A 15,029-nucleotide genomic window follows, 5' to 3' on the forward strand; every position below is an offset into this window, starting at 1 on the left:
AGTATTTCGCGGGTAACTACAGCTACGACCCGTTTGGTAGCCGCCTATAAATGGTGACAATAAAAATCGATATTAATTACCATGGTAATGCTAGTTCACTCATAATCATATTTTTTTCTAAATAAATTTTCATTACATCCATTACCATTTGGGGAGTTGTATTACTGTATTAGGTGAGAATGCAAGTTTAGGTAAAAAACACCAAGTTTGACACAAAATTTCATTACCATGGATATCATGGTGTTATTTTGTTGCAAAATACTCCGTAACACTTAGGGGGTTTTTGGTTCGCAAATTGGTATGAGATTGGTATCATGAATGATATCAAGGTGGTATGAGTTTGAAACTTGATTCTTAATACTATGTGTTTGGTTCGATTTGGGGATGAGTAATTCATTCTTCATATAAAATATTAAGTTTTATGATGAAGCAGAGAATCATTTAATCGTGGAAACACACTAATTCAAAACTCTATACTACTATACGAACCAAATGTCCCCTTGTTGTACGAGGATATGAAATTCAAAACTCTGTGAATCAAATAAGGTCACATTGGAAGTTGTACTACATTTACATTTACATTTACATATAATAGGCTTTAACAATTATGCCAAGATTGCAATCGCCAATGTAAAGATGTTTCTGTAGAATGAACAAGGAACTAGCTTATTAACTATCTACCATCAGGGTGTTGTTCTAGACGCAAAGACCGAGGGTTTGTGCACGATCCATCGCAGGTTCGAGTACCCTTCCCCTATTTGTAATTTGTAATTTGTAATTTGTAATTTGTAATACCTCTTGTGGTTCATTCGGATAAAAAAAAAAGGAACTAGCTTAGCTATCTAAATAAAGTAAAGAAAAGAAAGGTAGATAACATAATCTACTTGGTTAAACTGATGCGTGATCTAATACTTGTGCTTCTAGGAGAGGTGTTATCAATGCTGAAACCGATAGAAGAATCATCATCTCTGCTTTTATTGGAGAAGTTGATCTTCCAATCAACTCTGGGTTGTTGCTGTACAACCAATATTGAGTATCTTGAATCTGAAGAAACTAATGAATCAGCCAATGCTCCTATTTCAGGGCTTTCACTCCAAGCTGCAAGGCCTTGAATTGCAGGACAATCTGCTTCATGGTATCTCCCTAAGACGAACAAATCAGCAACATTTTGCACTGAAAGGAGTGCTTTAGTTGTCCCTATCCCATCTTCCACAACCTTTTCTCTAACACTAATTCTCTCATGCCCTTTTGCTTTCATATGAAATTCTCTCATTACTCTTATATCTTCTTGCATGTCTTGTAATACTTGTGACTTATAATCATTTACTCTTAGCCATATTACTATCAGCCTCACACTTGGATGCTCAGCCATACGCCTTGCTAAAGCTAAGGCCTCATGATCATCTGTCCCACCAATAAAGATCATCACTATTTGACATCTTTCAGCCCCGCGATACAAGCTTCCTCCTGTCAGATCAGATGTTCCTCTATCAATAAGGATTGCAACTGAGCAAGGGGATTTTCTAAGCACACTTCTATTTATACTCCTTAATTGAGGGTCTGAAGTCTCCACTGTCCCATCGATCCTCCATTTTTTATGAAAAGGGACGATGATAAGGTTTGTTCTCTTATCATGTGCAAGTGTACATATGTCATTGTGCATACTCTTATAAGGTGTGACAGATACAAAGTGTTGTACCCTTACATTCCCAGGGCTTTCTCGCTCGAACTGTTCAAAGGCTTTGATTGTGTGATCAAACAGACTGAAGTTGCTTGCTGTCTTCTTGAATTCATGAAGTGGTGCTAGGATAGGAATTGCACTTCCTGCAAGTTGTATCAGTTGAAGGGCAAATACTGAAATAGATCCACCCATTTGGTCACACTTAGCCACCTCTAGCAAGTTAAAAATCGCGGCGATGCTTTCTTCATTGTGTATGCATACTAACACTTGGAGATCTCCATGATCACTTAGTCCCATTATCTTTCTCTTTCTAACGGTGTTGTATTTATGGGATGGATCATACAACCATTGTACTAGTGGATATGCCACTCCGGTAAAGAGCACAATGTTCAACATCCCCAAAGAAAACAATCGATCATCCAAAATCTATTAATTACAATCATTAATTAATTGTTAGTAGTAATTAATATAATATAATATAATACACAAAAAAGTAGAAAATATAAAAGGTTAACATACCGCTTGATCAATCCAAACACCGAAAGTGGCAATCTCCATGAGGCCTTTAAAAGTCATGATAAAGCCCAAAGGCACAGCGTCTTCAAGAGACACACCTACAAGCATGGAGGAAAAGACGGTACCTAAAAACTTGCCGAGTTGACCAAGGATAAAAATGATCTCAACACCCCAAAATGAAGGGGTGCCTTGCCAAGAGAAGAGATTAATCCTCCATCCAGCCATGGTGCAGAAGAGAGGTAGTAGTATCCCAGAAGTGAAAAGTTGTAGCTTCTGGACCAATGCAGAGCCCAATGGGGGCCCATGAGGTAAAGAAAGCCCAAACAAGAAAGCAGAAAATCTTTGGCCCACTCTTTCACCCCAATGCCAAGTAAACATTACAATGCCTAAGATTAACAAGAAATGAGTTTGTTTCATGGGAGTGCCTTCAGGAGTTCTCCTTACAACACACATCACTAAGGGTCGGAAGACACCAAACAATACCAAATAGTAAACACACAAACTTATCGCGGATACGAATTTAGGGGGTGCATCTGGATTAGGGGTTAACCAAATGAGTCCAAATGTGGTGGTTAAGAGTCCAAATATATCGATAACCAAAGATGAGGATGAGGCTAAACGTCCCACCTCGGAGTTAATGATCTTGAGGTCATGAAGGTAGTAGCTAGTCACCATGAAAAAGGTTAAGGAATTAAAGACGATCAAAATTCGGATGCCTGTGTAAAGGCTTTGGTCAAGTTCTACAAGTTGTCGAACTAAAAAAAAGGCGGTAGCTCCTAAGACGAGGGACATGAGTACGCCTGAGAAGGCTATGAGTATTGATTTAGGTCCGCTTTTCCTAATCTGGTTCATGTCGATCATAACTCCTGATATGAACATTTGAAGCATAAATCCAAACCCAGCAATTGTCTTGAGTATATATCTTCCAGGGGGTGGGAATAGTGTGTTTATTAGAGTTGGGCTGTAGTTTAATAATGATCGACCTATTAATATTCCTGCCTGAAAACAACAACAGAAATCATCCATGACAAATTAATTTACAATGTACTCCGTAGTATCTCATTCAATCAGCTTAATAAAATGTACTATTATATATGAACCCGAAATCCATTCAATTGTGACACGTGAGATGGTGTCACACGCATATGTTACCTCCACATGGGTGTGTGTATGTGACACATGATTGTACGTATGTTGGCCTCACAACATAGTACTATACTACGCGCTAATAATACTGTATATGGTAACATTATTGGATCATATTGGACAACAATGTAAGGATAATTATATTGATACAAAAAGAATGAGTTACGTACAAGAATTTGGACGACGGTCATACTCTGGCGCAAGGGTTGAACAACGAAAAAGACGGCTCGGGTGACGAAGAAAATGATGGTAATTTGCATCAAAACTAAAGGGGTGGGATAACTCAGAGGATTTTCACCATACCAAATACCATTAGAAGTTCCTGATCTTTGATATTGGCATATTAGTCTATCCTTGAATACCATTCCCATTGACCACCATTCTTTTGGATATGAATCCCCATCCAAATTCATTTTTTATTTTTATTTTTTATTTTTTAAATTTATTACTTTCGCGTCTGTGTGTGTTTGTGCGCGCGCATGAATTTATCGTATAAACATGGCTTGCTATACATATATGAAATGAAGATCGAAAGATGGAGAGAAATAGAAAGAGGCAAAGAAAAAAGAGTCAAAGATGGTGAAGAAAAATAATAAAGATGAAATTTGCATCAAAGATATGATAACGAAAAAACAAAAGATGAGAGATTGGACTAGATTTGTTCCTTATAATTAGTGAACTTATAATTCAACCATTGAAAATTAAGTATAATAAATTATGCACGGGTACTCTAATAATGAAGCTCCTTCATCTTCGGTGTTCCCCTTCTTTTGTTTTCTAATAACCTCAAATTCAAAAATACAAATACTACGTAGTACGTAACAAAGATCCTAACCCATACATTATTGTTGGCATTTTAGACTAACTAGAATATTTTTCAAAGGTAAAATTAGGCATGCGTGAGGATATTTAATCCGACCCGGTAATTAATCCAACCTAAAAATTTATTTAATTACCAACCAAATCAAATCAAAATTAATTATCTGAAATTGATTCAATTTTACCCATTAATTTATTACACCACGTGCTACATTATTATGGATGTATCAAAACTAATAATAATATGTAAAATTATTTTAAAAAATTATTTTATGGTATGAAATATAATGTGGATGCCATTATACTTTATACCCCTTCAACATATTGATATTTAAGGCTTCAAGAAAACCCTAACTATTGTATCATATATATACTATATAGAATAATACACACAACACTATTATCTCTCTCATCTCTCCTATTTATTCACCACATGTTATCAACACCAAATCCTAGCCGACTGGGCGAACAAGAAACAAGATACCGCCGATATACTGCCGATGTAACTTGTAAGTATTTCGTCTTCCTATTGATTTTAACCATGAAACATTACGAAGTATTATTATATAACAAATATTAAGTTTGACATGTTAATTTGTTTAATTTATTCTTCGAAAATGATAAAGGTCGCAACATGCGACATTTAAGTCGTGTCACAATAATGACATGGCATGCTTATGTGTCATGATTTAAATTGGAAACTAAAATATTTAACATGTATAACCTATTATACATATTACAAAAAAATGTCTGAAAATCTTAATATTCTAATTTGTTTCTTTCTTTATACCGATTACCTTATTTACATATTTTTATAGTAAAAATATTGCATTGGTAGTAAAAATATTTCGATGATGCATAGTCTACGTGGCGTCTATATGTACCAATTAAACTCTGACACGTAAGATTGCGACAACTAAATGTTGTCGCAACTTGCGACCTTTATCATCACCCTTTATTCTTATTGCTATTTATTTATTTTAATTGATGTCATGTTGCTAGTGACGGTTTTCGATTACTTTTGCATTTAGATTATCATGATATAGTGGACTTTTGACACGAATTAATATGTGACTTCATGTTGTTTTCTTATACTGCATGATGTAATGCACGTGTTTATCTTCCCCACTTTCATAAATTAGCTTTTTTTAAAAAAACTCATTCGTTTTAGGAGTAAGTGAATAACAAACATCAAATACTCCGTATATGATTTATAATTTACTTTTAAACAAACGCCAAACATCTGTGTAAATTTTGATAAATACCATGATTAGATTGCGTAATGTGGTTTATCAACAACAGCTTTTTGTTGTAGGCTAGTTGTTGGATCGTGCGCTATCTCAAGGTATACAAAATTATTTTTGTAAAAATGTTACTTAAAAGCTAGGAACTTACAATTTATGGTAAATGCTAGAAATGATATGTTAAAGTTATATGTTGGATTTACATGTAACGGGAAATAGAAACCATATGCGTTTTAATTGATAGTTCGAATGTACAATATATAGAAAATTATACCCAAAGAAAACAATACATTTTGTATAGCAATGGAAGGGTGAAATCGTAAATGCTCTATTGTTAAGAATAAGACAGAATAAAACAAAGAAGGAAATGAGGGACATGCACGTAAATGCACTATTGGATAAATAGTAATCAAAGTATGAAGATTTATAAGTGTTAGGATTTCTTTTATATTGATTAGCTGTGAGGATTTTATTATTTATTTCGGTTGAATGCGACGAGATCACTGTTTATTTCTTAATATGCATTTTGTAGTGCGGCAATCTGGTGATACGAAAGTTCTTTTCTCTGACATATTATTTTTAAGAAATGATTCTTAATTGATTACCTACTTTTAAACTATAGTTTTTTATTACAACTTGATTTGAATATGTCTATTATCTAAGTCTTAATTTGTAACTAGATTAGGTTCCGTGCACGCATGGATATTTGAAAATTATTATTTGACCATCTTTTTTATAAAAATTTTAATTGAATTATTTATCCCTTAAATCTATTGCGTTATTAATAATCTAGAATGTACTCATTTTATCATATGATATACAATTTTAACCTACTACGTATTATATATTTTATATGTTTAATATGATGACCTGACTAAAATATTTGATATATTTAATATGCTAATTTGACCAAAGTATTGTGTAAGAATATTTTCTATTATTGATAACAGCTTGACTAAAATATTACCAAAATTTTCGAATAATGTCATATTCCATAATTCTATATTTTTTTCCATATATAAACATTTATACAAAAGCAGAGAAAAAAAAAAGAAGGAGATATGTCTTTTTAGGAAAGAGTTTTTGGCGGGAAAATTTTTAACCAGAAAATTACATGTGTCATTTCTGGTGTCTCTTTTAGTATATAGTAATAGATTATTTCAAAAACAGAAAGTCCTAATTTGTAATATTCACATGTAGTGTGAACTACGTCGAATTTCACAAAACTTGAATGTGCGGCCCTCGATATTATTGGAAAGAACTATTGGTCTTGTGTGTTAGATGTTGAAATTCACCTAGATGCAAAATACCTTGGTGATACAATCAAAGAAGGAAATAAAGCAACAAGTCAAAACAAATCTAACGCTATGATATTTCTTCGCCATCACCTCCATGAGGGCCTTAAGATTGAGTACTTGATTGTAAAAGATCCACAAGTCATTTGGAGCAATCTAAAGGAGGGGGTATGACCTCCAGAAAACTGTAATATTACCTAAAGCTCGATATGGCTAGCTGCATTTAAGACTACAAGACTTTAAGCATGTAAGTGAATATAACTCAGCTATGTTCAGAATTACTTCACAATTGAAATTATGTGTAGAGAAAATCAATGATGCATAAATGCTGGAGAAAACATATTCTACTTTTCACGCAAACAATGTTGTCCTACAATACCGTGAAAAGGGATTTAAGAAATATTCCGAAGTTATATCTTGTCTCCTTGTGGCTGAGAAAAATAACGAGATATTGATGAAAAATCATGAATCACGTCCAACTGGTTCTGCTCCATTCCCTGAAGTGAATGCGACATCCCATAATGGAAAAGACAAACACCACACCAACAATAGTGGTCACGGACGTGGTCATGGACGTGGACATGGATACGGTTATGGTCTAGGTTGAGGTGGTTCCTTTAAGAACTCATATTCCCACCAAAAGTAGGACAATAAATGTAACACCCCATATTTTTTGTCCTTTATAAATATGATTTTATATTATATGGTTAAAAATATTTGTTAATACAACTAGATTGTTTATACGTAATTTCGATACCTATTTTTATATTGTCATTTACGCTTTTTAAACATCTATTTCATGACCGATTTTATTATTGTCGTTTTGCATTAGTTAAGCTATGTATTTTCGGACCAATCCTAGAATGATTATAATTATTAGACGGTCTTCTTAAACTACATTATGTAAGTTGTTTACATTTAGTTTCCATACTTATTTCCATTACTAGATTTTAGCCCGTGCGATGCATGGATTCTATTAAATTGTTACTTTTAAATAAAACTCATATGTATATACATACCAATTTTATATATTAGATTAGATTAGTTTTTGATTTTGCATTAAATTTCATTTTAGCTTTTTAAAATAAATAAATTATGAGAGTGTTTGTTTTTGGATGAAATTGTATATGCGTAATGTTAAAAATTAATTAATAAAAATATCAACGTGACACTTAATTATTTATCTACGTGGCACTCGACCTTTTTTTTAATTCAAAATTAATTTTGAAATCTTATTTTTCGGCAGAAACCATTGGATTTCCTACGTGGCGCTCTAATATTGGATTAATGATTGATTTTAAATTGAATCTTATTTATTTTATTTTAGATTAGTGTTTGGTTTTGGATGAATTTTATTTTGGATTTATTTTTTAATTATATTATTAGAGTGTTTGATTTTAGATGGAGTTGTATATATTAGTAATTAATTAATTAAAACATCTACGTGACACCTAATTAATTATCTACGTGGCAATTGATTTTTTTAATTCAAAAATAAATTAGAAATCTTATTTTTCATTGGCCGAAATCAATAGTAATATATCTTAGGTGGCGCTCTAATATTTCAGCAAATATGCCTCCTTTATATTTATAATATATATTAGATTATCGTATAGCTTATTATCCCATTAAATGTTGGACGGTTACATTCATTTTATTCATTTAAGTAGATGCATAGAAACCTATTTCCTCCATCATAATGGATAACTAACGATTGAACCTTGTGCCGTTTGATTTCATTTGAGACACTTTAAGCTCTTGATAATTCATTTGCTTCTTAACACTTCGTTTTATATTCCTCTTCTCTTACCCAGCCATAATACCTTTTGGGTTCTATATTTTCAACTTTCTATTGCTCCATTCGACAACATCAAGCATATTTTACAAATGATCTCTTTCCCTTTCTTTTCTTATTACTCCTATGAGCAGTAGCATGATGCAATGTACCATAGTTTTCGTCCCGGGTTTCTTTTGATGAAGTTCCTTACAAGGATGCGAGAACGATGATTTCAATATCCCATGAAGATCGAGGTAACTAGCGGTGTCCCCTAGTTTTAGGTTGATCTTATAAATGTTTTTGATAGGAGGATTATGTTAAATGAGGCCATCAGTCCAAGTAAAAGGCCCAAAACAGAAGCAACAAATCAAGCAAGCAGCCAGCAATCAACGTAGGATCATGTGATCATTTATGACAGTTTGTCATCTTGTGATTAGCTGTCTTTTCTAGGATATCTTTCTAGGGACTAGTGTAAGTTTTTTATTGGTTGATAGTTAACCTAGTTTTGGGTGTATCCACTATATAAGGGAACACTTGTAATTGTAGCACACAATTCTCATAAATCAAATATATGAAACAAATGCTGGTTGCTTAACTCTTTCTTGCTGAAATGATTATCAAAGTCTTCATGGTATCAGAGCCAGGTTCGACTAAATCAGCTCTTTCAATTCTCTTACTGTTCTTGTTATTTCAACATGGTACATAGAGTAACTAGTATAAAAATCTATTCTTTATTTATAAAGCATTGTGTTTTGAACTGCTGATTTCATTAGCCTAAAATGGTTAAAATAGAACCAAGTAGTCCCTTGTATCTGCATCCTTCTGATGGAAGCAGTGCTATTGTTGTAGAAAAACTAGTAGGGTCAGCAAACTTTAGATCTTGGCAAAGGTTTATGGAAATCAGTCTAGCTTCTAAAAGAAAGTTAGGATTTGTTAGATGAAGTAAAGCAGGAAGCTCGGGATACTTGCAATAGCATGGTTATATCTTGGATAATAGCAAATGTGTCTGAATCCATAAAAAAGTCTGTCATGTTTGTGAATAGCTGTGAGCAGATCTGGGAACAATTGCAACAAACATATACTGTGACAAATGGGTCAAGAAAATATAAGTTGAACAAAGAAATATATGAAACAAAACAGAAAGGAAAACTGATTTCTGAATACTATACTGAAATGAGAACACTGTGGCAAGAGTTAGAGAATCTGAACTCTCTTCCACCAATTACTAGCCTTACAACAGAAATCAATGCATTCATACAGGCTTTGAATCAGCAACAAGAGGAACAAAAGTTGTTCCAGTTCTTGAATGGACTGGATGAAGTGTTTGGACCTCAAAGAAGCAATATATTGATGATGTCTACATTACCCTCTGTTGAGATAACATGCAGTATTTTACAACAGGAAGAGTCACAGAGAGAAGTCCTTAGACCTATGAAAGAGGACACTAAGGTTACTGCTATGTTTAGCAAAGGAATAGACACAAATTGCTTAGCTTGTGGTAAGGGAGGTCATCTCAAGGAGAAATGTTGGACTGTAGTAGGATACCCTAGTTGGCATCCCAGAGGTCAAGGAGATCAAAAAGGAAAAGGAAAGGTGTTCAGTCCATACAATGCAAGAGGTGGAAAATGGACAAGAGGTGGAGGCAGAAATGGAAGAGGTGGAAGAATGGCTGCACAGGCACAAGGATCTAGTGAATCTAGCTCACAATCAGTAAACTCACCCTTCTCAGCTCAACAACTTGAAGCTCTCATGAAGCTGCTTCCACTTCCTTCACAGAAAAATGAAAATGGAGGATCAATTACAGATGAAGAAATAGATGCCAGTTATGCATGTATGGTGAATTGTCATTATGCAGGGACAATAAGAAATGAATGGATAATAGATTCAGGAGCATCAGATCATATGACTGGAATTCTTGAGAATCTGACCAAAGCTGTAAGAATGGGAAATGAGGCTCAAATCAATCTGCCTACTGGTCAGACTTCCACAATATCACACAGTGGATTGGTGTGTCTGAAAAATGATATGCAACTCAAGAATGTGTTGTATGTGCCAGAATTCAAACATAATCTGCTCTCAGTTCAGAAATTGGCTCAAGACAATGGGTGCAAAGTAGATTTTTACTCCACCTATTGTCTGATTCAAGACATACACAATCAGACAATAAGAGGAGTTGGGACAGCAGTGAATGGTCTTTACTATCTGGAGAATGAACCCATGGAGACTGTTTTAGAAGAACTCAAGAAGAAAGTCAAAGAAGAAAAAGAAGGAAAAAGAAGTGCAAATACAGTAGAGAGCATGAAAATCCCCTCACTGGTGAGTGATGCGCCTGTGTTGAAAGAAACAACACTGTGGCACCAGAGTTTGGGACATGCACCAATTGTGAAATTCAGAAGATAAACAATTTGAAAGGGTTTAACAGGATGAAGTTTGACACCTGCCTAACCTGTCCTCTTGCCAAGTTCACTAAGCTTCCTTACACTGTGAGCAATAACAGGGCTAAGGAAGTGTTTGATCTTGTTCACATTGACATTTGGGGTCCCTACAAAGTCTGTACAAAGGGAAATCACAGATATTTTCTCACTGTTGTGGATGATCATTCCAGAACTACTTGGGTTCATTTGCTCAAACACAAATCAGATGCATTTGAAGCCATTGAAATGTTTTCCAATATGTGCAAAAATCAGTTTGACAAGTACATAAAGGTGTTGAGATCAGATAATGCCTTGGAATTTGATGATGACAAATGCAGACCTTTCTTCTCAAAACTTGAAATTATACATCAGACATCTTGTGTGAATAGAGCACAGCAGAATGGAAGGGTGGAGAGAAAACACAGGAATATACTTGAGATGGCTAGGTCTCTAAGGTTTCAAGCTGGTTTGCCACTGCAGTTTTGGGGTGAATGTGTGCTTGCTGCTGTGTACATTACCAACAGGTTGCCTATACCACTTCTCAACCACAAGTCACCATTTGAGGTATTGCACAAAATTGAACCTAAATATTCTCATATGAAAGTCTTTGGTTGTTTAGCTATGGCAAGTAATCCAAGTAGAGTTGTTGATAAATTCAGTGAAAGAGGTGTACCATGTGTTTTTCTTGGATACCCTCACACACAAAAAGGCTACAAACTTCTAAACTTGCAAACTAATGTGCACTTTGTAAGTAGGGATGTCAGATTCTATGAAAATATAATCCCATATAAGTTGTTCAAACCTCACAGTGCATCCTACAATCATGTCCCTAGTGAGAAAACTTCACAAATTGCCTCTGGAAACTGTGAAGATACTGATACTGGAGAAGAGTTGTCTGAAAGAGAGGAAGAATCTGAACAAAGTGAGACTGAAGTGTTACCTCAACCTGACCCTCAAACACAACCTACCACCAGAAAATCCTCAAGACCACACAAAACTCCCTCCTGGCATAAAGACTACCACACATCCAATAATGTTTTTGTATTCCAACCTCACCAAATTCAGAAAACCACCACTGCTAACCTCACTCCTCAATTCTTCTGCTTTCTAGCCAAAATCACAAAGAATCCTGACCCAACTCACTTCAAAGAAGCCACAAAAAACCACAACTGGGTATAAGCCATGAATGAGGAGCTTGATGCTCTTGAAGAAAATCAAACATGGGAAATAACTGACTTGCCACCTGGTAAAACAGCCATAGGATCAAAATGGGTGTACAGAACTAAGTATGACAAGAATGGAAACCTTGACAAACACAAGTCTAGACTTGTTGCCCTTGGAAATAGGCAGACCTATGGCATTGACTATGAGGAAACTTTTGCTCCAGTGGCAAAAATGACCACTGTTAGATCTTTACTTGTTGTGGCATCTATTGAAAATTGGTATGTGCAACAAATGGATGTTAAAAATGCCTTTTTGCATGGTGATTTACAGGAGACTGTGTACATGAAGATGCCACCAGGATATGTTGGAACAGGAAGCAGAATCCAAGTGAGAAAAGAGGGGGAGTTGTTGACAGAATCACCAAGAACAAGAAAAGTTTGTAAACTTCTCAAGTCTCTATATGGACTCAAACAGGCACCTAGGCAGTGGTTTGCCAAACTGAGTTCAGCTTTGAAATCATATGGTTTCACTCAATCAAAATCTGACTACTCAATGTTTACTAAAGATGCAGGATCACACTTTACAGTCATACTTGTCTATGTGGATGACCTGATTGTTGCAGGAAACAATTTGACTGAAATCAATGCAGCAAAAACATTTTTATCAAGTCAGTTTCACATGAAGGACATGGGTGAGCTGAGATACTTTCTAGGAATAGAAGTTGACAGAACAGAAGATGGAATATTTCTGTCACAAAAGAAATATATTCTTGATCTTTTACAAGAATATGGATTGACTCACTGCAAAGCTCTGAAGTTACCTATGGATAGTCATCAAAAACTTGCTGCTGATGTTGGTGACCCTCTTCCTCATCCTGAATTGTATTAACAGTTGGTTGGAAAACTCATTTATCTTACAATCACCAGACCTGACATTGCATACACAGTGCATGTGCTCAGCAAGTTCATGCATGCTCCTACCTCTGCTCATCTTCAAACAGCAAAAAGGGTACTTAGATATCTCTCAGGGGCATCTGGACAAGGGATACTACTTGCTAGCAAATCCAATGCACACCTAACTGCATTTTGTGATAGTGACTGGGCTGGGTGTCAAACTACAAGGAGATCAACTTCAGGTTTCTGTATCCTGTTGGGTCAATCTCCTATATCTTGGAATTTCAAAAGACAAAGTGTTGTATCCAGAAGTAGTGCTGAAGCTGAATACAGATCCATGGCCTTAACAGTCTGTGAAGTTATGTGGCTACAACAACTCTTACAGGATATTGGCTTCAAAAACATGGGAACTACACCAGTTATGTGTGATAACCAAGCAGCTCTTGCTATTGTAGCAAATCCAGTACACCATAAGCGTACTAAACATGTGGACATTGACGGTCATTTCATCAGAGAGAAGACGGTTGAAGGGATCATTAGTCCATGTTATGTTACTTCTTCTGAACAAGTTGCAGATGTCTTTACTAAGTTGTTGCCTACATCTTAGCATCATCATCTTCTATCCAAGCTTGGAGTTCGATCCTCCTCACTCTAAGCTTGAGGGGGAGTGTTAAATGAGGCCATCAGTCCAAGTAAAAGGCCCAAAACAGAAGCAACAAATCAAGCAAGCAGCCAGCAATCAACCTAGGATCATGTGATCATTTATGACAGTTTGGCATCTTGTGATTAGCTGTCTTTTCTAGGATATCTTTCTAGGGACTAGTGTAAGTTTTTTATTGGTTGATAGTTAACCTAGTTTTGGGTGTATCCACTATATAAGGGAACACTTGTAATTGTAGCACACAATTCTGAGAAATCAAATATATGAAACAAATGCTGGTTGCTTAACTCTTTCTTGCTGAAATGATTATCAAAGTCTTCAAATTAGGATAAAATGTACGTTATATATACAATTATATGATTTTAGTATCATGCTTAGGTTGTCTTGTATTATATAGTCCCATGTATTGTTTATATGATCTGGGATTTATCGTCTTGAATCGAGCTTGTTTTACCTTCCTGTGGATTTTATGTTGGGTTTATGTTGAGGCGGAATTAGGGATGGCTGATGGCATGGTATTGCTTCCTATGAGTATAGTATATGATTGCATTGTAGCGTGTGTTGCATGAGTCGGGGTTCAGTGCTAGTAACTGTGGGCTACATGATTATCGCGTGTGTGTTGATCGGTGTGCTTGAGGGCGTGAGATGGCGTTGGAGTAAAACAGAGTATATGCATGTGGTTTTGGTTTTATTACTAGTATGCTTAATGACGATTTTTATTGTTGCTCATGCGCGCTGACTTGCTACTATGCTGTTGACTTGTTTTAGGAATTTCTATTAGGAATATCTTTTATTTGTACTAGTATGTTGGAATATGATTACTAAGTATGTCTTACTATTTTAAACTCTTATGAAATTGTTACATTATGATCTTGTGAGACACCGATACCTATCCGTAGGGACAGCATGGTCCCGATTTTCTAATGAATGATCGATTCGCTTATTTGAATTTTTTAATATGGGAAATGGAATCTCGGAGTTTAACTCGTTACTTTAAGACTAAGGTTACTCCAAATTTTCAAAGTTGGGTTTCTTATATGATTTTTTGAATCTATCGATTTATTTAATTTAATTGTTTTCTAGAGGTTAAGATCTCCGTAGGGACGGCATGGTCCCCGGAAATGAGCACGCCAAGCCCGGACGGCATGGTCCAATGGGTTACTCTCGGATAGCATGATCTAGAGTTCGTTTGGTTAAAGTTGTCGCTCAAATTCTAGAATTTACCCCTGGACGGCATGGTCCAATGGGTTACTCTCGGGTAGCATGATCCGGAGTTCGTTTGGTTAGAGTTGTCGCTCAAATTCTAGAATTTACCCCTGGACGGCATGATCCAATGGGTTTACTCACGGGTGGCATGATCTGTGAGCTAGGTTTGAGAGTGTGGCCATACTTAGACTAGGACGGCATGGTCCGAAGGGC

General features: G+C 35.5%; 1 protein-coding gene across 1 annotated transcript; it reads right to left on the minus strand.

Annotated features, from left to right (window-relative positions):
* Positions 1 to 533: 533 nt before the first annotated feature.
* LOC110800349 (cation/H(+) symporter 13-like) lies at positions 534 to 3,977 on the minus strand. The gene is made up of 3 exons (XM_056831820.1): positions 3,514 to 3,977; positions 2,201 to 3,196; positions 534 to 2,107 (listed from the first exon to the last, which is right to left on the minus strand). The coding sequence occupies exons 1-3, from the start codon at positions 3,754 to 3,756 to the stop codon at positions 881 to 883; spliced, it is 2,466 nt and encodes an 821-aa protein (XP_056687798.1). The 5' UTR covers positions 3,757 to 3,977; the 3' UTR covers positions 534 to 880.
* Between the last annotated feature and the right edge of the window lie 11,052 nt (positions 3,978 to 15,029).

Source organism: Spinacia oleracea, chromosome 6 (genome assembly GCF_020520425.1).
Source record: "Spinacia oleracea cultivar Varoflay chromosome 6, BTI_SOV_V1, whole genome shotgun sequence".
Taxonomy (NCBI): Eukaryota; Viridiplantae; Streptophyta; class Magnoliopsida; order Caryophyllales; family Amaranthaceae; genus Spinacia; species Spinacia oleracea.